Source organism: Balaenoptera borealis, assembly GCF_965194805.1.
Source record: "Balaenoptera borealis genome assembly, chromosome: 10".
Lineage (NCBI taxonomy): Eukaryota > Metazoa > Chordata > Mammalia > Artiodactyla > Balaenopteridae > Balaenoptera > Balaenoptera borealis.
Genome location: NC_138874.1, coordinates 116,218,852 through 116,243,754, shown reverse-complemented (window position 1 = coordinate 116,243,754; position 24,903 = coordinate 116,218,852). Strand labels below are relative to the sequence as shown.

The 24,903-nt window shown below is 51.8% G+C and overlaps 1 protein-coding gene and 1 long non-coding RNA gene across 2 annotated transcripts in view; both read left to right on the top strand.

Annotated features, from left to right (window-relative positions):
* The window catches only part of TCERG1L (transcription elongation regulator 1 like), a 192,972-nt gene extending 175,648 nt beyond the window's left edge, over positions 1-17,324 (top strand). Inside the window, exons 10-12 of the mRNA XM_082407393.1 lie at positions 7,844-7,933; positions 11,858-11,976; positions 15,757-17,324. Coding sequence (XP_082263519.1) covers positions 7,844-7,933; positions 11,858-11,976; positions 15,757-15,913 — 366 coding nt within the window. The 3' untranslated portion in view covers positions 15,914-17,324. The remainder of the gene's footprint in view (positions 1-7,843; positions 7,934-11,857; positions 11,977-15,756) is intronic.
* A 4,048-nt stretch (positions 17,325-21,372) lies between these two features.
* Positions 21,373-24,112, top strand: LOC309635597. The gene is made up of 3 exons (XR_014248926.1): positions 21,373-22,316; positions 23,527-23,609; positions 23,957-24,112. It is a non-coding gene; the product is annotated as an uncharacterized lncRNA (long non-coding RNA).
* Positions 24,113-24,903: the final 791 nt, after the last annotated feature.

Below are 24,903 nucleotides of genomic sequence, written 5' to 3'. Positions count from 1 at the left end.
TGGTTTTGAAATATGTAAGTGGAAGGTTTTGTTTTTATATTGTTTCACTAGTATAAACCACAGTAGGGTTTTCTTTAAACTTTGGTCTATAAAGGGGCAGGATTCATTGAGTAGCAGAGGATTAATTTAACCCTGTCTATTTAGATAAATGCATTAGAGGCATTTTATCGAAGGTGTCTTCCTTCTGCAAAGTATCCCTTGGAAGTGGCTTTCCCAGGCTCCGAGAAAGAAAGACTCTTCCATCACCCTGGACCTTGATTCAGGCACTCCAGAGTCCCTCTGCGAGTGACCCCCAGCCAGCTTCCCAGCAGCGGGCAGCCTTGGGGAGACGGACTGGCACAGTGGCCAGCTCTGCAGCTGAGACCCCTGGACTTGGGTCCGAGTCTGTGTTGAAATATGGAACTCACAGGCCGCAGGCCCTCGCCAGCCCAGCCACAGTGGTCTCTCTCTGCGCTAAGACAGGCGTCCACCCTGAGGTTTTTGGTGCAAAGTTGGTCCAAATGAAGGAGAGGCTCTTTACCAGGTGTCCTCCCACAATCAGGGAAGCTGCATCTTCTCCCATGTGGCAGGAAGACCCCCTCCCTCATGGGGGATGTCCGGTGCTCCTTCACCCAGATGCATAAGTGGTGTTGCCTAGGGCTGTAGCGGCACTTGGGCCAAGACATGTGGGGAAGGGTTTCGGTCACCCTCAGGTGCAGGTACACATCACAGGTGAGATGGCTCTGGAGGTGAGGTGCCTGAGCTGTAGCTCGTGAGTTGTGGACACCTGCAGGGTCTCTTCCACGAGGTGAATCTTTGCTCCTTGGGAAGTTTATCCGCTTCATGTTCCGATGGCAGCTCTTCAAAGTCTCACCAGGCACATACAACTAATAAAATAAAATCGTGCTCTCAAAAGAACACATGCTCATTATAGGAAAATTGCAAAATACAAAGAATAGAAATAAGAAAAAAATCACCTGAAACCCAACCCTAAGAGACAATTATTATCATCAGTGGGTACATTTCCTTCCAGTCTTTCTTTCTAGAAACAGATTTTAAAGAAATAGCAAAAATAAACATTTGTATTATATAGTATAACTAAGATTGAACTGTAGTTGAACATGGCTGAACCAAAGTTTTTTAATATAGTCAATTTCATAAGGTTCAACCTAACTTATACATTGGTATACTGTTTTCTCCTTTTACCCATTTTTAAAATATTACTATAAACCTTTGGGAACATTTTTGATGAGGGTATAGTAGTCGATTCATTGTCAGTTCAAAAATCCCTTTTTTCATTTATTTAGTTTATTGCCCAGTTTTGCTAGTTTAAATAACACTCTGATGACCATATCGATGCATTAATGTTGGTTTTTTTGTGTGTAGGATTGTTTCCTACACGCTGTCAACATTTGACCTGTATTACCAAATTGTTTGGAAAAAGTCGTTTTCTTACAATGTATTCTCCCAGCAGTGTTTGACCAGTGTGCTCCACCAGCACTGAATAGTAAGAAGTATAAATATTTACTATTTATTATTTTTTGACTCTCATTCTTCTTTTCCTTTGATTTGGGTTTTCTCTTGGTTTTTATGCTGTGGTTTCTCTTTCCTGAGTTAACTGCCGTGGCCTTTGGCGATTCAGCTCTGCAGATATTACTGTGGTCACCTCTCTATTAGTGAGTAGACCGCGGTCTAATCATGAAGATGACCTTGGGGGAGTTGTGGACCACCCACTGTAATGCCTAGAAAGGGGTTATAACTATCCCTAATGTGAAAGAGAAGTTTTAGCTGAGATACGGTGGAATAACAGTGCAAAGTTTTATTTATCAATCAAAATACCCAAAAAAAGCACCAAAATTGGCAAAATACCATGAGCGCTAGGAGTTGAGGGTGGGCATCGACATGTTCTGGAGTTTGGGGGAAGCACGCGGCCCCTTTCTCACTTCTGGATCACCTGTGGGTCACCTGGCTCACCTGGGCTCAGGGGAACCTTCCACATGCCGACCACTCCCCCCTCTAAATTTAGGGATTGAGCATCTCCAGGGGCAGCGCTCCACCAGGGAGGGTGGGAGCAGGAGGTGAACCTCCACTTCCCCGCCTTCGGTGGGACGAACTGCTGGCAGATTCCAGCGTGTTCTGCGTGAGTCTCCACGGTTCCCTGGGGGCACGGCGGCCTGGGGCCCCCAGGGGCCACCTGCCCATTGATGCACCGTTCTTCTCCCTCCACGTGTCCGTGTCCCGCATGCCTGGCGTCACCCCCCCAATGCGCCGCCGTCACCCAAGCTCCGTTCCCGCGGCTGCTTCTAGATGGTCCCGGAGATGACACCGCCTCCCGCCCAGGGTGAGCCCGGAGCACAGCCTGCTCACTTCATCCTGTGCTGTGTCCACCTCAAGCCGCCTTTAATTGTCAGGAGCTCCAGAGCCAGAGATTGAAGACACAGCTGTGCGTTCCAGGAAATTGGATAAAGAGGGTGATGGCGGGAGTGCTAATTACAAGCAACACGCCCTCTGTCATCAGCGGAGCCTGCAGGCGGCGTGAGGACAGAGCAGAGGACCGGAGGATGCTGGACACGTCCTCACACGTGACCCGCCGTGTCAGGGCGGCGGGGTCCGGGCGCTCAGGCAGGGTGGCCCCGGAGGGAGAGGTAGTGGGCAGGGAGGGGGTCTGGGCTCGGGAGGGGTGGGGTGAGCGCCGACGGAGGGAGGTGGTGTTGGGGCGAGGGTGGGGGCTGGAGGTAGAGAAGCCAGGAGGGCAAACTTGGGCAAATGCACGGAGGGGCCGTGGCCACGGTCTCCGGCCCCTGGAAGCAGAGGGCAGTGGGCTCAGACTGGAGGGAGATTCAAGGACCGTCTTCAGGGGCCTCTGGGCCTCCTGCACGGCTCAGCATGTCAGGTCCCCCCCCAGTGGCCTCGTGCCCCCTCAGAGCTCCCACACCTGCTTCTCCCCTTCCCAGGTGAGAGAGGCCTTCGCACCTCCTGACTGAGGCCTTGGTCCATTTCCCTGAGACCAGGAGAGAGCAGAGGTGATAGCAAGGGGAGAGAGGATGCCAGCCGAGGGTCCGACCCGCACGTACAGGCAGACAGACAGGCAGACGGGTGCCTTCCTCTCGCCCTTCGGCTCCTGGCCTTTTCTGTGACCCAAGGCTTGACAAGCACTCAAAACAGCCTTTGGTTTCAGAGACGAAGCATGCCTGCCTCCTTTGGGTGCCCAGCCTGGGGGCAGGACCCCGAGGGGACGGCCATGGCCCCGTGGTACCCACGGGACTTGCATTATTATCTCGCTTTTTAGCCTTAACCCAACGCTCTCAGAGCACGTTACTTAACGGGGTCCCTTTCCCCAGGAGCAACGCAGGGCCCACTCCTTGGCCTTCGGAGAGGTTTCCGTGAAGGTGGGGCTGAGGTTGGAGCCGGTGTCATCCGGGGAAGGGTCACCTTGTGGTGGCTTCCGAGAGGGTGTCACCATGCCGTGCCCCGCGGGTGGAGGGGTGTAGGGGTCAGCCGCCCGGCGTGGGCACCGTCGGGGACCCTCGCTGGTGGGGGGCGCTCAGGGCCGCTCAGCTGGACAGGACGCTGGGTGGACAGCTGGAGCCAGACCCAAGAGCCCTGGGTGCTGGCCGAGTGGCCGACCCGTTGGTCTGAGGGCTCATGGAAAGATGGGGGCTGCGGGTCAAGGGAAAATGACGCTGGGGGACGGGGAGCCATCAGGAGGCCACTGTGGTCGTCCAGGCACGAGATGACCACCCCCAAAGGCGACAAGGGTGAGGTCGTCATTTTGCTACTTGTGCTGGCACGATTCTTTGGGGTTTTAAAACAAGGTTATTTTTCTGGGAGAACCTTGAAAACAACTATGACAGGAAGGGCCTGGTTTATGTGGCTGCAGAGAGGGTACCAGTGTCTCCCCTTTGATCTGCAGCCTCACTGGAACTGTCGTCCCTCCAGCAGTGACACCTGTAGGTGCAAACAGTGCCACGTGGGATGCCCACGTGTCAGCCAGCCAGGCGGCAGCCTCGGACCACTGCCGGGGGTGGACGCCTGCTGACAGTTTCCACTTTATGGCGGCATCTGTCCAGGTTTGGGAACTGCGCCCTGGCCAGTCCACGCTGCCGCTGCTTCTCTGTGCCTGTGTTTCAAACCACCAGCTCTGGTGTCTTCTGTTGTAGAAATGGCAGGGAACACAATTCAGACACTGAAGATGAATCAGCGGGGAGTCTGCCAGCAGGAGAAGCACAAGACTGCAGGAGGCTGGCCTCCAGCACAGCTCAGGGGACCCGCTGCCCACGTCTCCCGATTCCCAGCCCATAGCGCGTGATGTTCCAGTGGGGGTTAAATAAAGATGTGCATGAGTGCTAACCAGAGGCCAGCGGCATGGGCCAGGACAGTGTCCAAACACACTCTCGGCAAGACAAGTAGTGCTGACCTTCACCCACGGCCCGGAGTCACCTGGTGTCAGCACCCTGAGACGGAGTACGTTGCCAACTGTCACGAGATGATGTATACATCACAGAACACGGCCCAGGAAGGGAGGCGGAATCACTACACGACACGGTCAGGCTGCAGGGAAGGACGGGACTTCTGCAGGAAAGGGTCTAAAATTGGCTGAAGAGTTCCGCTATCCTGGACCAGATCACATGTAAAGTGTCAGAGATTCAAAGGACTGTTAGGCAGATGAGGGATGGAGATCACTGTTGAGAAACGAAGGCCAAGTTAGAGGCAAGAACGTGCATTTGTCTTGGGGGCCTGCTGTGTGGGCAGAGTTCTAGGGTGGCCCCAAGACTCCCACCCCGGGGCACACATCTTGAATAACCCCCTCTCTTGAGAGTGGGCAGGACTCCGAATAGGATGGGGGGCCACCCTCATGTCGGTGTGACACCATGTTATGTAAGATTGGGTCTCATATATAGAGATTCTCCCACCAGCTTTAAGGGAGCCAACCTATTGTGGAGGGCCCACCGTGGAGAACTTGGGGACCCCTGGGAGTGGAGAATAGCTCCCCACAGGCCTCCAGCAAGAAAGGGGAGACCTCAGCCCCTGCCCCATGGAATGAACCTACCAGACAACGTGACCGTGGGGACACAGGTCCAGGGAGGCTGGGCTTCCATCAAGAGTGAGTCTCACAGTCGAGGGAACGACAGTCATCAGGGTCCTTCTTTGGCAAGAGTCTGTCTCACAGACAAGGCTGTGCCCATCCGCAGGCAGTGACGGGCCCCGTTTCACACTCGACTGCCCAGACTTCCCTTCTGCTCCAGCCTCTGTCGCAGGTCCCACGCCCGGGCTGCCCCTCTGTCCAAAACTGCCACCCTCCTCTGAACTTCAAAAGCATCTGTTAGTGTGGCTGTCAGGTTATGTGACGATGTCTGTTTTATCACAAATTACAGTCACTGGGGAGATGGCCCATCTTGCCTTGTATACAGATTGTAAATTCCTCTGGAGGCAAGGACAATATATTAATTTTTTTAAACGTAGTTGATTATACATCTAGAACTCCAAAACTTCTCAACAAACTGGTGGAGTCAGTTATGTGACACCAGTTCTTAATAATCGTTGGCCTTCCTTATAAAACTAGGACCTTGGAGGGGTTTACAGGTCCCTACATGGTGGATAGACGTCCATCTGATTGGGCTGTATTGAAGTTGGCCTTTCCTTCTCTCCATATCCACCCTAATGCTCACGTGGTCAAGTGTCAGCTCTCAAAAAATAGAGAAATCATTCTTCCCTGATGCTTTTCCAGAGCCCCTCCCCCCAATCCCTGTAATGTGTCAAAATTTCACCATGTTTTTAGTCAACTGAAAAAAATCCCTGGGTGGAGTTTGGGTCACCCTGCCTGATAAAAGAGCTCATGAGTATTAAAAAGGGCTTTAATTTTTATGTTTGAAGATAGGAATTGTCAATTTTGAAAAATCATTATGTTATGATGCACCAAGCAAAGCACAATTCCTATTGAAATAATATCTCTACCAGAAATGTTTTAACCTGCTCAAAAGTCAGAATGTGAAGGGATCTTGTTTTTGTAAACTGCCCATTGGCTTCACCTCCCCACGTCCCGGGAGTCCCTCCCCTGCCCAGGCTCCTAGATACACAGCACATCTGGCTCTTCTTCTCCCGTTGCTCTCCAGACAAGGCCCTGGTGCCTAAGTGGGTCTGGGAGTGTCCCGCGCACCTGCTCTGCCCGTCTCTCCTGCCTCCTCCCAGCCCCGCATGGCCTCCTTCATCCCAGCCGTGCTCCGCCCTTGTCATCTCCACATTCCCCACAGTTCCTGGAGCCTGGCCTTCGCTCCGCAGGCAGCGCCTCGTGAGCACCTCCCAGGCCCTTCATGGGCCCAGTTCCAGCACAGCCAGTGTTCGAGACAACTTCTCCCCAGGCCCTTCTCTGTGTCCCCTTGGCTCCTGGGCATGTCTCCGGAAGGACACTAACGCCCCCCAGGAGATCCTGAGTTAGCTTTCTGCCTCACCCTGGACCATGGGCCTCCTGATGCCAGTGGCCTTGATTTATTTTCTCTGAACCCTCAGCACCCAGCATGGGGCCTAAGGCACAGTCAATAGGGCCAAGGTAGGAGCGATACGAGATGACCCTGGAGCATCTTGAAGGGCCCAGAAAACAAAATGATGGGGTACGTCCCAGGGACACAGGAGCCAACCACGACAGCCAAACCAGGAGCAAATCAATAATCATGTTAGATTATAACCCAAAGTATGAAATAAATATCCATGAGTCTATATTGATATAAACAAATGATTGAACAAATAAGTAAATGTGAGAGAATGGACAAATATCCCATCCAGAAGAATGCCAAGGAACTTATACAGATACTCCCATCTCGGGAGGTGGAGCAGGACCCCTTAAGTGTGGGCTATACCTTGTGACTTCCCTCCAAAGAGGGCAGCATGGGATAGGGGAAAAAGAATAAATTCATAGAGGAAAGACCTCAGCTGGTCAATCAAGGTCAACATCAGCTCTGATAAGTTACGTTGACAGTATGGACCTTGATAGGATGGGACAAGAAGGGCACATTTTCTGGGGTCTTCCTCCCCAAACCCACAGCCCTGGTCGAACCAAGAGAAAAACTGAGACAAATCCCAGCAGAGGTACATCTCACAAAATACCTGACCAGTACTCCTCAGAACTATCAAGGTCATCGAAACCAAGGAGAGTGAGAAACTGTACAGCCCAGAGGAGTCCGAGGAGACATGAGACTACATGTGATGTGGTGTCCTGCGTGGAATCCTGGGACAGAAAAAAAAAATAGGCAAAAACTAAAGAAACCTGAGTAAGGTGTGGACTCCTGTTAATAATAGTGTAGACACATCTAGCATACTAACATTAAGATGTTCAGCAATATAGGAAACTGGGTATGGGGTAGACGGTAGCTTCATAATATTTTTGCAAGTTTTCTGTAAATCTAAAACTATTAGACAGTAGGGTAGTTTGTTTAAAAAGGTTACCTATCTAAAAAAGGTTTAAATGTTGATTAAAAATCAATTAAAATTGTGCCAAACTCTGATTATTTCTAAAACACTGTCCTCTGTTACAACCTGCGGTGTCCTGAAAATTTTTACAAATATCTCCTTTCACAATGTGACGTTTCAGAATGTCCCAGCTTCACAGGCATAATTGGGGTTTTAGAGCAGGACGCATGGCTCTGGAAGATATCCAGGGAGGAAATAATGTCATGAGTCTAGAAATTAGATTTTCAAATGCTCTAAATATTGATTTTCTTAAAAGTTTGACAAGTTGAACACTTTTAAACGATGCTACATCCCTGAACCCCCGGTTCCTTAGTGCTGTCTCTCACCATTGATCATTTCAGTGTGACTCCAGGCTCAGCATGAGATGCTAAAAGCAACTCTATTGACTATCTTTCTTCAGGTGTCAGCGTTTTCTACCTGGGAGAAAGAATTACATAAAATCGTGTTTGATCCGCGCTATCTCCTGCTGAACTCCGAGGAGCGGAAGCAGGTAAGGTGGTAGGAGGTGTGGTGATGGACTCGAGGACGTGGAGTTAAAGCGGTGCTCCACCCGAGATCTCTGCGGACGAGCAGGTGCCTGTCATCTTTGCTGTGTCAGTGGGGGAGCCATGAGAATTGAGTGCTGGCCTGTGAGCTCGTGAATGGGAAGAGCTATGGGCGCAGAGGGAGGCCACCCTGGTACCTGCTGTTAGCGAACCACCTGGTCATGACCCCGTGAGACAGATACAGAGGTGAAAACTCAGCTCTGGGGAACATTAACCACATCTTGGATGGCTGTATTAAAAAGACTTAAGATCTGAGATAATTAAAGTGAAATAGGAGAGGGTCCAGGGAACAATAGTAGCAAAGGTAAAGGATGGACTTTTCTAGAAAGTGGGTCCCCAGAAAAGCAAGAATGGATTAGAGATAGCTGGCCTGGAGGTCATTTTAAATGGACACTTGACAGGGGTCCGCCCTGGCTTGTTGACAAGTCAAGTCACAGAGCCAGAACTGTCTTCCGGATTAAGCAGACAGACAGAGGGACAGGCTGTGCTGACCGGTGGGGACGCTTGAGCTTTCACAGCCCTGCCAGGATCTGGTGGCTCCTGGAGCACATCCAAGAAGGGCCCCGAGATAAATTCCAGAAGGATCCAGATTCTGCATCTGCATCTCTGGTCCCGCCCCAATCGTGCGTCTCCCTCCCTCTGACCTCTGAGTGCAGAGCAGATACATGTGGAAAGTGGGTGACCAGGCGCCATCACTAGAGACACAAGCCCACGAGGGTCATCTCACCTCCGATGTCACGGCCCTGGTGGCATCCATCTGATTTCAGACAGTAGGGTCTGGGAAAGCCCGGCCCAAGAGGATGGAAAGTGCAATTTTATTTTCAATTCTGTCATCAACTCGTGAAGTTCCCTTAGGTGTAGACCAAGGGGCTCAATGCAGGCCAAGCGGGCAGGGCCTCGCTTTGTGTTTGGGTGTTTTATATCTGTTTTCCCCACAGCCGAGGAAACTCGGTGATTTTAATCATTGGTAATATCTCACCCTTTTGTTGCCCTATTACAAATCACAAAGTTCAGCTCTCCAGCTGTGACCAGAGAGAAGCCCGTTTATTTTGGTGACAAGATCACTTTAAACCGTAACAGGTAACGATCAGCACAGCTGTAGACTCTGCCTCACTGACGGTCGTGATCAGTGCTATCCCATCTCTAGTCCATGGGTGGTTTTAGAGGCCATCAGGCCCTTTAAAGGAAGTTGAAGAAGTGAAGAAGTAAGACCCTTCCCACCACACCCCGAAGAAAAGCCGAGCTGATGATTCAATGCTTAAGCCCCGTCTCTCAGACGTCAGGGAGCTCAGGGCGCTGTTTGCCCGGAATGGACCAGGCTCTTAGGCAGGGCAGGGTCTCCTGCCCTCCGGGTGTCTGGGGGGCGGTCATGGCACAAGACTCACCCACGGGAGCAGGGGGGCTGGACGCCCACAGCCCCGGTGAGAGAGACAAGCGCTGACCGGGAGGGGCCGTGACTGCCAGGGTGCTCTCGGGGCAGACAGATCAGACTAGAAGGTCAGCTCACAGCCAGACTCCACCGTTTGGTGGGGGGCCCTCAGACGTCCCTGTGAAGTCACGCAGAGGAAACATTAGGCCTGTGTTCATACCACAGCGTGGTCCCAGAGCCCCACGAGGAGGAGGAGGAAGCAGGCTTCCCGTAGCTGATGCACTTCCCCACCAGAGAGGCCTCAGATTAAATGCCTGCATCGTAAGAGAAACCCCACCCCAGCAAATCGACAGTGTTGTAGTTTCTAAGAGGCACGGGGCTGAAGCTGAACTGATGAAGGAAACAATATTTGGGCCCCATTCAGAAAGCACAGTCCTATTTATGAATGAATTGGGCTGGCAAGCACCAAACGTGGACCCTGTGTGGGACCTACTGTCACGTAGCGTTCGTGGGAAAAGCCGAGGCTCATGGTGTATGCATATTGCATCCATCCTTCCACGGGGTCTGCAGAGGAGATGTGAATGAGCCGAAACAGAGAGTAGGGGTCCTGGGAGCGCTCATCAGACCTGTTTCTATGGTAACACAGAGTGTTCCATCTTATTTCACTAGAACACGCCATGACAAGATAATGGCCAATGGTCTCTCTTTTAAAAAGTCATGCCCCATTTTGAATAAAACTGGTGTAATTTGTTAAAGAGGAGGGGAAAAGAACCTGTTACATTAAATTGTAGCGGCATAAATAAAGCAGCAGAGCAAAGGCAGAGGAGAGAGCAAAATCTGATTAGAGGGATAAATGGTTCCAGGCAGAGAGAGAAGGAGGTCTTTCTCACCAGCTCTGACCCCACCACCAGCCAGGGTTTCTATCCAGATTTAAAATTAATAGAGCAAAACTCCGACTAATGATGGACCCACACGCTTTTATTTGGATAATAACCCTACATTTACCTTTTTTATTAGCTTAAATTATAAAAGAACTGGAGAGTTTACATTACCACTTGCCTTGAAGGTGAAATAAGCCAATCATATTCTCACTTAAATATATATGCACGCTCTCCGTCTAACCTGTTCTTGAATATTTCATTTTGCTGATGATTCTTCAGCAGGCGAGTAGCATTTTGTATTTATACTCCTGTAAACGCTGGCCGTGACTGAAACGGAATCTGAAACCATCAGGCAGAGCCGGGAGACCCATTCTGCAGGGGAGTGATGGGGTTTCGGCCAAGTCGCCGCTTCCTGGTTCCATGTCCTTGGCAGGAGGGCGGGAGATTCCCTGAGCTCTTGGCTCAGATTCCAGTATCTGCAGTGGCCACTGATTGGGTTGGTACAGAACTGCTATTTATTGGCCTAATAGGACCAGATGTGGGCTTTTTGTTGATCTTTTTATCTACGTTCGTACACACGTCTAAATTTTCTCCAGTTTATTCTCCTTTTAACATTCTCGAGGCTTGGAGAGCTTTGGGAATGAAACAGCTGTCTCCACCTCCCTTTGGCTTTAGTCTACAAATGACAATTTTCTGATATTAGAACAACGAGCGGTCTTAATCCAAGCAAGGGAGGTTCACACTATGGTCTACCGCAAAGAAGGATTCCCTGGTGGCATTTAGTTATGTCGGCTGCCAGTACCCAAGAGAAACCTTTCCAGGGTCTTGGATGGATTTGCCTACCAGACAATTTCCATATCCTTTAGGCTAAGGGGCTGGTTTTCCTGTTGAGGTAGGCTTCAAAGCCCACCTCTCATCAAGCTGGGGAGTGGGAGTGCAGTGCCCGGTGGTCAGGTCTCCTCACTGGGTGTTTCCATGACACCCAGGAGAGGCTCACCTTGTCCACAGGAGCCCCTGGGGAACCAGACCCTTGTTCACAAGTGGGTCTTCTTGAAGACTAGAGTGTGGGAAACCAGAGATGCTGGGCTGACTTTCTTTTCACAAGTTCAAAGTCATTTTGGAGACTCAAATGCCAGTTACATTGCCATAGGGATTACTAGAACAAAGCACGTACTCTCATGTGTCATGGTACTGCTGGCCAGGATGTGAAAGTCGGTGAGACAACGCATGCAGGTAAGTGCTGCTCAAGAGGTTCCAAAACAAGAAATTCTGGAGCACTGGGGCTGGGATTTCCAAACTGTCCACCGCTGCCACCGCGCCTCTGGAGATGGCCGCCCACTCATACCCAGGATTCCTAAGCAGGCTGATTCAGTGTTTGACGCCCAGATGGTGCCTGGACGTGGAGAAGCACATTGGCCTCGTGGGAGAGCAGGTGTAATTGTCCAGACACTTGTTTTCATGGAGAGGCCAGATTAAAGGCTCTAGTTTGTAGCTCCAGCAACTGTGAAAAAGGCAGGCTCATCTCAGATTCTTGCTGTGTTTTTGCGTGGTGTTTGAAGCACGAGAGTTCATTTCTGATATGCATTCTTGTAATAGTTCTCTTTTGTGTGTGTCTTAAGATATTTGAACAGTTTGTCAAGACAAGAATAAAAGAAGAATACAAGGAAAAGAAAAGCAAATTGCTGCTAGCCAAAGAAGAATTCAAAAAACTTCTAGAGGAATCTAAACTCTCACCCAGGTATGGAAAGTGAGTTAAGGCCAGGCGATTTCTGGGGCTGGAAATTTACCAAATTTTGTAAGGGGTCTTTTAAAGTCAGTTTGGGTTAAATCATGTGACCTATGTTCCATAGACATCAAACGTGTAATTTTGGAGCGGGAAGCCCTTCTCCCCTGTGCCGGCCGTGAACAAACCTCCCAGCACTGCTTGCTAACCAAAGGCACCCCGGCAGCTCTGTCCACCTTGCGTGGTGGTTTTCCACAGGTCAGCAGCCCTGACTCCAAGGCCAAAATAACTCATCAATAGGTCAGCCCTCGTGAGATGGGGCCTAATTCCCCTGATCTAATGATGGAGGAATACAAATGCAAAACAAATGATACACAGCAACAGTAAAATAAACCCTGCCAGCCCCTGGGTTCCACACGCCTGGGCAGCTGTCCAGAGTGTGAAGTGAAGACACTACACACCAGCAAAGGGCCCGAGTGAAATTGGCTGTCAACCTCACCTAAGATAATCAGGCATTATTCCCATGAAATAAAACAAACTAATATGAAAACGATGTTAGAAACTAGAGAAATACATAAGCTGAACTCGACTTTAAAATTAACTTTAATTGACATTTAAAAATTAATGCACAAGAATACTTAATTATACAACTATAACTTTTATGAGTGAAAAATGATTGATTTTGATGTATTTTCATTTTAAATTGAGACATTATTTTTAAATGGACATTTACACATTATAATTTTTATAATAATGCTGACATCATGCATTTTTAATAATGCATAAATAAATCATATTTAAATGAACATTAATTCATTTTAAGGAATGAATGATGTTTGCCTTCTATGCAGATGTAGGCATCTACATTTTGATCAATAATTGGTTAATTCATTGGCCAATAACTGGATAATATAATTTAGTGTTGGTTACATAGGCCTCAAAAAACTTCTTCGCCTATTTAAAGGATAGATACTTTCTGAATGGGAAAAAAATTCGCATGAATTATCCCCATCACCAAATGCTAACCCAGGAAAGCAAATGTGGGTCTAATGATTTGTAAATTGTGATTTTCTATGAGAACTCTGGGTTCTAGCCGTGGCTTTGCTCTGTCCCCCCAGCTGGTGACCCTGGGTTGGGGGGGGGTTGGATCTAGCGCCCCCGCCTCAGTGCACAGCAGCCCTGCCCATCCTTGGCCCCCGCCGCAGGGCCAGGCACTGGACCTTCACAGCTCAAGTGTCTTGATCTGAGGGGGTGTAGCTGCCCTGCCTCACGGGCCACGAGGAGGATGGTGTGTGGGGCTTCGTGTAGGCAAGACACACGGCGCCTGGCAGGTCCTGGAGAGCTCCCATCATTACCACTGGTGCCGTCGGTGAAGACAATTAGCTAATCGTCTCTGGCCATCCATTGGTAAAATGTTAACAATAGCCAGCCTAGTCCCCCTGCCATGAATATGTTATGAAGGCAAAGGAGAGATATTCAGAATGTATTCAGCAATTACGAACAAGATTATGCACACAGAGAAGGAAAATCAGTGGTAGAAATGAAGTTACTCTTTGAAATTAGATTTAATTGCCTGCTATTTTTTAGAAATGTACACTGGGCATATGTTACTTTTATAATTATAAAACTAGCTTTTATTTCAAAGGTAGCTAATTCTGCGACATTTCAAAACCCTTTTCAGATCTTCTTTACATTCTCTTCCTGCCGTTGCGCAGGCGTCCTAGTGACAGTTCTCCCTGCCGCCCACTGGTCGCCAGCAGGCTCAGCGCAGGCGTCCTGAGTACCCTCGGCCCCACCTCCAGTCATCCTGGCTCTGATGCTAGCCGTGGGGATGGTCCAGGGCCAGATCCCAGCCCTGCCCGGCTCTCGGGGTCTTGGAGAGGGGAGAGGAGCCTCCAGGGACCTCCCCATGGGCTGGCGGACTGGTGCTCTGGCCACAGCGGCCACCTCCTTCAACTGCGGGTGACCACGTCCCCAGGGGAAAGGGAGACGCAGTGCAGGTGACTCGGAGGACTTCCCCAGGCTCACTGGACGGTCCACCAGGGTCAGCAGTAAGCCAGGCTGTCCCCTTGGGCACGGCTAAAGGGTCGGAGTTTTCTTTTTTCTTTTCAGGGACACTTCTTTTCAGAGGTGCCCAGAATAGGACCTCTCTAGAAGGGGCTCCGCCCAGCCCCTGATTGAAGGTGCTCAGTCTCCCCCCAGACACGCAACCAGGATAACAAGCCCCCTGTGCCTCTCAGCGTCTCACTTTTCCCAAGAAGATCGGTGATGGAAGCTCAAATAAGTGTGCGTTAGTCACACCTCATGGCAATTGTGAAATCATGGAAGGAAGGAAGGAAGGAAGGGAGGGAGGGAGGAAAAGAAGGAAAGAACGAACGGAGAAAGTTGAAAACCAGAGAGAAGGGTTTTCTCTCCTCGGGAAGTGTCTAGCAAGCGGAATCCCGGCGTGTGCAGGGAGGAGAGCAGTGCTTGGTGAGGAAGGAATGAGACTCATCGTTTAGTGACAGCAGTGAGGGTGGGGCTACTAATGATTCATCTTGTCTCCTAACAGCCACGTCAGTATAATCTTGTTATTCACGGATAAAAAAAAGAACCATTAAGTTATAATAACTTAATGCAACAATTAAATGTCTGCAATGAAATATAAATTTCTCCGCAAAGAGAAATATGAGGAGCAAGAGGCCTCCCCCCGGCACAGGGCGAGCGCGCTTCTCCCTCACCTCGGGCCCCTCCTGCAGCCCCAGCCCCAGCTCTCTGCGAGCAGGAGGCGGGCGGCCCCAGCTCTCTGCAAGCAGGAGGCGGGCGGCCCCAGCTCTCTGCGAGCAGGAGGCGGGCGACACATGTGCAGGAACTGTCTCCTCCCCCCCCCCCCCGCCTCCCCCCTCCATTGCCTGGAGCCGTCCCAACCACTGGCTTCAAGCTCCGGCCTGGGAGGAGAGGAAGCCGTGGGGAGCCGATGCTGGCAAAGGTTCCATTTGTCTGCAAAGCCACGTCCACTCCTTCTGCCCTTTGAGCTGCCCCACCCGCTCTGGCCTGACCTGGCTGGTGCCACTGAGTTTCTTACAGGGGACTCCCTGGCCGGGCAATCATGGATTCAGTCAGTATTTGGGTGCGGAGCACATGCCGGCCACTGGGCTTAGACATTCGAGATGCTCCACAGAAAACAAAGCAGGTGACACACTTCTACTCGAGCAGGGAGGGGCGAGTAACATTGCACAGTTGAGGCTCCTCAAGATGATACCCAGTTCTCTGACCCGTAGATGGGGCGGGTTTCCCTGAGGAAGACGGGCTGGTCCTCACATCTAATGAGGAGAGGGCTTTACATGATGAGGGAAGAAATGAGGGAAGGGTGTGCCAGGCAGAGGGAACAGCATACGCAAAGACCATGGCAAGTTGGAGCCCAGTGAGAGCAGGGGACAGAAGACCTGTGTGGCCGGAGCGGTGATGGGGGTGGGCAGTGAGAAGCTCGCAGTGACACCAGGCCCAGGAGGCAGGTGAGGCCAGGCTCATGCCCAGAGGCCGGTTGGATGCAGAGATGGGCAAGTGTGCGAGTTACGTGGCTCAGGCCCCTGCCGGGCCCAGTGGGGAATGACAGCCAGTGAGGGGAGCAGGCAGGTGGCGCCGGAGGCCCAGCGCTGTTCCTTCCGCCCGTCCTCCTGCTGCCCTCCAGCCGAGGGTGCTGCTCCCAGGCCTGGAAGGGGGAGATTCCCACCCTGAGCTCGGGCAGGAGGTGCGCAGAGCACCAGCGCCCGCTCTCCTCCAGGAAGGGGTCTCAGGATGCTTTTGGTCTTTCAGGACCACATTTAAGGAGTTTGCTGAGAAGTACGGCCGGGATCAGAGGTTTCGACTCGTCCAAAAACGGAAGGACCAGGAGCATTTTTTCAACCAGTTCATCCTTATTCTCAAGAAGCGGGACAAGGAAAACAGACTCAGGCTCCGGAAAATGAGATGAGTGTGAGCAAATGCCATCAGGCTGACCATGGCGGCGGCCGCCCACACAGCCAGGTCGGGAGCCCCAGGGGCCGTGGGCTTCGTTCTCAGAGGGTTATTGTTTCATATTGAAGCTCCCTTTGGTACAACTTTCCGAGTTTGATGCATTTCTAATTGCCGTGATATGTTGCTCCCTTAATTGCTTTAATTATGCAAATTACTTGTAATATAGACAGATTCTAAATCTGCTGCAGGTTTGTACCTCAGCAGAAACAGACACCATTTCTGACCATCTCAAGGTGTTTTCATGAGTCGAGCTGATTATCTGAAACTTTTGTGAAAATTTTCATGAGTTCCTTCCATCCTTCAGGAGTTCTGTGGTGTTGGGACGTCCCGGCTCGGGTCCCCGGGTCTAGTTTTCCAAGTAGTAGTGTAGGCTGTTCATCATCATAGTGACACCTGTGACTGTCGGACACTTGGACTGTGGACCACCTACAGGTCAAAGGGCGATCGCCTCAGCCCCCTCCAGGGATATCGGGCCTGGAGAAGAGGGCTGTGCTTTCTGTGGGAGGTCCTACTTAAAAAAGAATTATTTTGTACAAAATCATCCTATTAATATTTAAGTTATTTTTCTTGTATGCCCAGAGTTTGCATGAGATTTTTCTCACCATCTTTGTATAAAAAATAAAAATTTTTTTGAATTAATAAATATTTTAAACCAGTATATTTTTGTGGCTTAGACTTCCAACACAATCTTAAGCAACAAAACTGTGTTTCAGCTAAAGATACTCTATTTGGAAAGATTCATAAAAATATTTACGATTGCACGTAAGGGCTGTGAAAGTACTACTCAAATAGAAATCTTGCTTTTCAAATTACGAGTTCCGGGTGGAACCATACTTGATAGAACTCCAGCTAATTAATTGCATTCTAATCAATTGAACACCTGTTCACTGATTTCAGGTTTATGGAGTCACTAACCCTGTCTTTGTCTCTAGCTCACAGTGGCACCTCCTCCCCACCTACCTTCTTTCTCATCAGTCAGTTCCCAAAAAAAGAACACTTTTTGCCACACATATTAGGAGGGAATTGGGCAAGGAGGGATTCTCTCTTTATCGGGGTACGCCCTGGTCTTAATGCCCGTATTGTTAACTGGTTACCTTCTATGCCAGTGACCTCTGTGGGTTCCAGAGCCGTGGCTCAGATTCAAACCATCACCCAGTGGGGCTGGGCGTCTGCGGCCATCAGCGCTGCAGGAGATGAACTCTGAGATGCATATGCCGCTGCCAGATCAGACAGGGTCCATCAGGAGATAGAAATCCCCTCGTAATGTGAAGAGAGGAACTGAACAGAAAGGGAACTGGGGTGATGAGGGCTGTGAGTAGAGACAGGTCTGAAGAACATGGGAAGAGCAGAGGTAAGGAGCGGCCATCCCCACGCCCCGCCCCAGCTCAGACAAGCTTCCCACCAGCACAGAGATCCAGACACGGCCAGAGAAGGCACAGCCCGGCCGAGCGCACTGCCAGGAAGCCGACGGGAGCTGCTGGTGAGCCACCCTCCGGGGGAAGGTCGCCCTGTGGCCATGTCTCATTAGCTGCACTCCGCCCAGAACCACCAGGAAAGGTGTCTGGGAGGGGGGGCTCTGGCTCCCCAGCCCTTGGGAGCTGCAGTAAGGGGCCTCCGGGGACCCCTGGGGCTTTGCACAAAGCCGGTGCTCTCTCCTGCCATTGGCAGCGTTCATCTGCCAAGCCAGCTGCCTGCTTCTTGCCCGGGGTGTGGGGAGGTGCTGACCACCTGACCACGGAACACCAGGTGTCTGCAGCCCGAGTCGCCCTCCATGAGCTGCCGTCTGATCCCCCAGCATAACACCAGATGTGCATGACAACGTCGTTTAAAATGAACGACTACAGCCGAGGCCGGGCCTGAGCCGTTCTGGAGGCATAAGAGGACCCACGCCCCCCTCCGGATGCCTCTCCCTGTCTGCGGCTTTGCCTCCTGCCTCCTGCACATCACCCAGAAGGTGCAGCCTGGGTTAGTGAACGAACTCACGTGCCGCTGGCCCCAGCCATGAGCTGCTGTTTGCCCCTCGCAGCCCTGGTCAGGAGAGACCCCAAAAGCACCAGTGGAGGGAGAGTCTCTCCGTGGGGAGCTTGAGGCTGTTCCAAGCAACCGCTCTGGAAACTGCGTCATCCACCGCATAAGGGGGAGGTGGCCCGAGGCAGGAATCCACGCTGCTCTGGGCTGGGGTTCATGCGGCGCCAGTGGCTGGGGTGATGGGTGATGATGAGGTCACCACAGAGCTGGGGGTACTGATGCCCCACGAGCATCACAAAGAGCTCTCAACGCCAGGTGGGCCAGGTGGGCAGTCCTGCGGGACATCAGCCGCGTCCTCCCCTGGATCCCTGCTCCGTGGTCCAACCTGCAGAGAGACTGCAATGCTGGGGGTGGGGGTGTGTGTGTGAGTTTAGCAACATCGCTGTCACCGTGGTGTCACTGTTGCCGCAAGAGGTGGCTCTGAGTCCCCACTGCAGCGCCCTTCCAGGCAGATCACGTGGATCCTCTGGCTGTTAACGGGGCAGCAATTTCTCCTCGTGAAGAAATGAATCCCTAAGATGCAGATTCCTTTCCTGCCCAAAGCGCTTCCACCATCATCACAGTCTACGCTCTCCCAGAAGGCCTTGTCTATCGTCCTGGCTTCCCACAGGACGTCCTATTGACCACGGAACTTGTTTTAAGGGAAACAAGGCAACAATGGGCTCCTGCCCACCAAATTCACTGGTGCGACCATGGGTCTTATTCCCCCGGAAGCAGCTGGCTTGATGAAGTGCTGGACAGCCCGCTGACGGTGTGGACACAGTGCCACCAGAGGGACAGACCCCGTGAGGCTGGGTGATTCTCACAGGAGGTGGTGAACCCGCGGCCGGGGTGTGGGGTTGTCTCCCCGTGCCGACTGCAGTGGGAGGGGAGGGGGGAGGGGCCCCTCTCAGTTACCCACGCAGGGAATTCTTACTCCCACTGCCCACAGCCTGGTAAGTTTGGAGGGCCTGGTGCCCAAGGGCAGAATCCAGCGCCTTGGTTCTGCTCAGTTAGACGCTTGGATTCTGGCCGTGTCGACTCCTCTTGGAGCTGAAACTGTAACAGGGAGAACAAAGCTGACTCCATATTGGATCTGTTTCTTTTACTTTAACCTCTGTATTCTACTGCTTTTGCTACAAGTTAATCACTAAAGGAATGTTGCCTATGAGCTTAAATTATACATATCTTAGTGCTTAGAAAGACACAGGCGCCTGATGGCCTGTAGGAAAATTTCTAGACGTTTTTGCTTTTCACCCAAGTATTTGGAAGATTACATTTTAGTTCACATAATCGTGATTTTGAATCTAAGAAAATTAAATGGTTTAAAGTTGTAGATGGATAGACAGATCATCTCTATGATTGTCTTTATATCTACATCTAGACTCACACCTATCACTTATCAATCAGTATGTTGTAGGAGGGGAAAGGGCAGCTAGGGTCTAATCAGACAAGCCCTCAAGGAGAAACACAAGTTTCAAAAAAGCTGGTTTATCTTTGTACATGGACTATATTTAAAATATTTGCTCCTTTTCAGGGCTGCAGGAGTAATCAACACTTTTTTAGACTTCTGTATATATTTAAGTCATTGTAAAAATACAATAGACTGGGCTTCCCTGGTGGCACAGTGGTTAAGAATCCGTCTGCCAATGCAGGGAACACGGGTTCAAGCCCCGATCCGGGAAGATCCCACATGCCATGGAGCAACTAAGCCCATGCGCCACAACTACTGAGCCTGCGCTCCAGAGCCCACGTGCCACAACTACTGAAGCCCCCGCGCCTAGAGCCCATGCTCCGCAACAAGAGAAGCCACCACGAGAAGCCCACGCACCACAGTGAAGAGCAGCCCCTGCTCGCCCCAACTAGAGAAAGCCCATGCGTAGCAACGAAGACCCAACACAGCCAAAAATAAATAAATAAAATAAAATAATTTATTAAAAAAAAAATACAATAGACTAAGATTTCTTTTAAATGGTAAGTTCCTTTAATTTTTGCACATTTCACTTTCGTTTTAAATGCCACTAGCATAGATTAGGTTTACTCAGTAGTGACTTCTCAGCTGTTAAAAATTAGTAGGAAACTAACCACTGATTGGTGGTTGCCAGGGGCAAGGGGTGGAGGTGGGAGAAATGGGTGAAAAGGAGAGAAAAAACATAAACCTCATGTGCGTCTTCTCTTAAAAAACAATTTAGCAGGAAACTGTGAGCATGTCAATCAGTTAACACGGGATCCAATCAAAGGACAAAGATGAGAATTGGAGGAAGAGGTGGGTCTTCCTGTCATCGATCATTGGATTAAACCTCCTTTCATGCCCCAGAGGCCAGAGCTTCGGGACGATGTGGCTCTGGTCCTGGTCCCCTGGTCCCCTTGTAACCAGAAGTGGGGTCCAGCTGCTCGACGCTCAAAAGCCAAAAAAGAGGCAAGTTGGTGGAAAGGAAAGTTTGCTTTATTTTGGATGCCGGTAACGGGGGACGGGGGTGAGGTTGCAGAGCGGACTCCTGTCCAAAGCCCCCCCACCCCGGCCCTCCCTCCCCCCGCCTCTGACAATCAGGGAGCAAGAGCTTTTATAGGCGGAGGGAAGGGGCTCCGTGCAGAAACAGCCCAGACAGCTCTGACAGTCATCTTGAAATAGGGCATCGGTGGTCTGACCAGCGTCCTCTTGATTGTTTTAGGTACAGTGAATCTTCAGTTCCAGGGTCGGTTTGTTCCCATTTCCTTGAGTCCAGTTCTCGGAACTGTGGCAGCTTCTGTCGTGGCTACAGCCTGGTCATCATGGAGTTGGCGGGTGGAGGGTTTCAGTATCCCCAAGACAGCTCACGGGATATGGCTCAGAATATGATCTATGGCCCTTGACGAGGAAGTAAAGGTCTTTGACTTTGCTTAATGACTAAACTGTTATTATTTAGTCTTGTTGGACTGTTTTCCTTTGTCTCTACATTTTCTCACTTCTCTTATTAAACTTATTCTTTGGCTGAAGTTTTTCCACAGACAAAAGGCAGGTGGAGGACATGGGGTCAGGGGGGAAGGACCATAGGGTCCTGCTCCATTTCAACCTGACCCCCTCCCTTCGCTTCTCTTCCCGTGTGTCACCCAGACAAGAACCTGTCCTCCAGACCGTGCTTCCCCCGCTATCCTGCCACACACCACCCACAGGTGGGGTCCTGTCTGTGGTCCCTGGGTGGGCAGTAACCCTCTCTCCACCCGACAGTTTTCAAGTCCTTCTTGGTGATGCCGTGTCCCTCACTTCCTCATCGTCTTAGGACCTCTCGCTCAGGGCAGACGTCCCTGGGAGAGCTCACCTCAGGAGGGATCTCCCTCCTCAGGTCCCCAGCCCCGCAGGGAGGGTCCTTGGAAGGCGGGCAGGGGGCCTGGACCTGGGTCTTACTGGCCCGGAGCATGTCATGTCTGCTGACATGAGCAAGAATGACAAACACGAGTGGATTCCTTCCCACGTGTTTCCTTGTTGACAGCTGTGACAGATTCCTCGTCCTTGATCTGCTGAGCGTTTATTTTCTTACTAAATGTTTACTGTCTTTACTGTTCATTTTCTGGTTGCTTCATTTGAATGATACGCTTCAAACAATTCATCAACAATAAGGAGGGAAAGTTGTTCCTGTGTCTTTTTTCCCCCAAGTACGTAAACTTTGCTTTGTTTATATTTTCCCCATAAAATATTTAAAGTGTCAACTAGGTTAAAGGCTCTTGATGATTCATGAAACAGCTGTCGAGATAACGAAGCGATGATTTTGCCGGGGGTCACTGCTATGAAAGAAAGCTTAAAGGAAGGCCTTTAAAAAACCACCGTGCTCGCCTTTACAGACAATTATAAGGTCCAAAGGCAGAGCCAGGGGGTGGGGGGCAGAGGGATGATGTGGGGAGAGAAGAGGGCGGGTGGGCACGAGCGAGAGGAGGGAGGGGCTCGGACAGCCTCTCAGGAGCATGGAATGCGGGGCAAACAGAGTTGTTTAAATGGAACGTTAGAGATTTTTGTCATGTGATAATTCTCCACCTCCACTTTCTATTTCCCAAGAAACAATCTTTAAAAGTTGCGTTACACTTAAGAATGTTTTTACGACCATGAAGAGAATACCTGCTGTTTGCAGAAGTGGGGGAACGTGGAGCTCCGACCTCTCCCAGGGCCTGGGTGTGCTTCTCCCAGACGCAGGGCTCAGCAGCGTCCTCTTGTCGCCTGAAAAAAATGCACAGCCTAGAAGATGAGAGTTACGCTTTATTCGGTGGACAAAACTGAGGACTTAATCCCGGGACACAGCATCTCAGATCGCTCGGAGGGGCCGCTCCGAAGAGGTCAGGGTGAAGCCAGGATACAGAGGAGTTTCTGCAACAAAGACCGGGTAATCAGAACATCAAAAGACGACTGTTAAATAAAGAAAACCAGACATCTCAAGTTAAGGAATGTAGCACTTTTCTGTGTGTGAGAAGATGCAGGAGTCTGGGCTCACTGAAATCGTCCCTTTGATGGGCACCTCAGCTCTCTGGGGCCGGTGTCCTGTGCTTTCTCATCCCGAGTCTCCTCGGGGCACTGCCGGCTGCAGGGGCTGTCAGCTAAGTGGGGAGTGGGCGACAAAGCCTGCCTCTATCCCAAGTTCCCTCCGGGCTCACTGTGGGGCGGCTGTCATGTGATGGCTTGATGGCAGCAACATCCTTTGTTTACTGATACGGCAGTGACAGTTTTAGTTCACACACTTCCCTCTGGTGCAGTTTTGTGGCAAATCGCCTTTGCCCAAAATGAACGCCCCCTTCGCACCCCTCCTGCTCGTCTTGCCTGACACTCCCAACAAGGTAGGAGCTGGGTGGGAGTCTGCGCCCGCCTGCACCAGCGGGGAGTGACAGATGCGGTGCTGAGCCTCCCCGGGCCAGGAGGGGAGAGGTTGCCGCGTCTCCTAGCTCCTCCAGGCCGGGGCGCCGCTCCGGGGAGCCGCCGTGCTGTGTGGAAGCCCTGGCCCCCCGGAGACGCCCGGTGCGGGTGTCCCACTCACGGCCCCAGCTGGGGGCCACGCACGTGGTTCCCGGCCTCAGAGAGGCAGCCGCTGACCCTGGGGGGAGCACACACCAGCCTCACCCAAACTGCAGGCCTGTGAGCCAAACGGGACATGCCCGTGCTCGGAGCCGCCGCGGTCCAGAGTGATTCGGTAGCCGGGAAAAGCTCCTGGCTCCAAGCGACCAGCACACTTGATGTGCAGGTAACGGAGACACCAATCATGGTGGCTGATGTCACGAACGCTGCTCCGTGCCAGGCACTGGCCGAGGGCCTCCTGTGTCCTCTCAGCAACCTCTGCGGTGGGTTCTGTTACCCTCCTCCGTTCACAGGAGAATCTCAGGTCTGGAAGGGTAAGCAGTTTGCCCAAAGGCACCTAGACTGAGATGCGGGCAGGGCTTGCACAGAAGCCGGTCTGACTCTGGAATCTGTGCTCTAAACCACTACCCTCCCTGACCCCCGATCCCCCCAGCCAGGGCACATAGGACTCAGGCCATTGTGGTTGGAAGTGGTCATTCCTTGCTTTGCTCAGGGACGTTCACGTTTACTGTGTGTCTTCGCACCAGGCCCTGCAAGAAGGAAACCCCAGCAGCGGCTCCCAGGCCGGCAGGAGGGTCAGCCCGTGATGGAGCGGTTAATGCAGAGCTAGGTAGGTGCTGCAAGAGAGGGCGCAGGGCAGTGTGAGGAGGGGAAGAGGTGGAGGGGGAGGGAAGAGCTCAGCAAAGGCTCAGAGGAGGGGGGGGCGAGATCAGCCCCGGGAACTTCCCACAACATCCTGTCCCAGCATCAGTGACCCCACGAGGGCATGTCTCATGCACCTGAGGCCCAGGGAAGACCCAGCGCCCGGCCCCTCCTAGGGAAGCATGCAGCACAAACACACCAAATGGCTGAGTCAGTGACGTGGCCCGGGAGGCTTCTTCAAAGTCTGTCACATGTGTGTCCATGGAGAGCAAGATCATATTGTTGGATGGTCTCATTCATTCATTTGACCCACAGATATTGGTGAGCTTCTAGGAGGTGCCAGGCAGGAAACGAGGAAACGAAGAGATGTGACCCCGCCCTCTGGGAATGACCTGGTCCGTACGTGGGGTCACAAAGGGGTCGTGGCTGGGACAGAGGTCCAGGGGCATGTGCCCAGTGTAGATAATCAGGGGGAGCGGAGATGGGGCTGGGCAGGCACGGGAGGGGGCAGGTCCCGGGTCAAGGGCCCAGTGGGACCAAAACCCCAGGGCGGGCGGCCTGCTGAGCTGTGGTTCTTGGGAGGACGAGGCAGTTGTGGTGGGAGCAGAGAGCACCTGCTGTAGGTGGTGCGTCAGCCACAGGCGTGCGAGGGCCGCACGTTCACCCCTGTGAGGGGACAGCCTCCCCCAGGCGCCCATGGTCCTCAAGGTCCTTTTGCCCAACCTCTACCCTGGACGGTACTTGAATCAGCACCATTGGTATTTGCCCCATTTTCTCCCAGGTCTTCCAAGCCTCACGCCCCCTTGTTCTTTAGAAGCACGGAGCCCTCCATCCCGGCGGAGCCAGGCCTCACTGGTCACTGGCCGAGAGCCCGTCTCATCTCTGCCCTTACCCTGATTCCAGTTCACGTCTGATTTGGGTCCAGTCACGGGACCATTCTCATCCGGTCCCTGCCCTGCCCTCGGTCTCATAGGCTCAGGCCCCGGGGGCTGGGATGTCAGTGCCCTCTAACCCCAGGAAAGGGAAGGGGTGACTTTAAATCCACTGTGTCCCTGGCCTGGGTGACACAGCTGGCAGCTGCTCAGCTCCCTCCATCTCCCTGCTATCGTGTAAGAGAAACGGTAAAGCCAATTAGCTGTACAGTCTCCCTGTTCACTCAGCGCACAGGCGCCGGGTTTTCAGATGCAGTTTGTGTCGGGCGGCTGTGAATTTGCAGCGCCGGCCGAGACCGTCCTGAAATGATCAATTACTCCCAGCCCAGT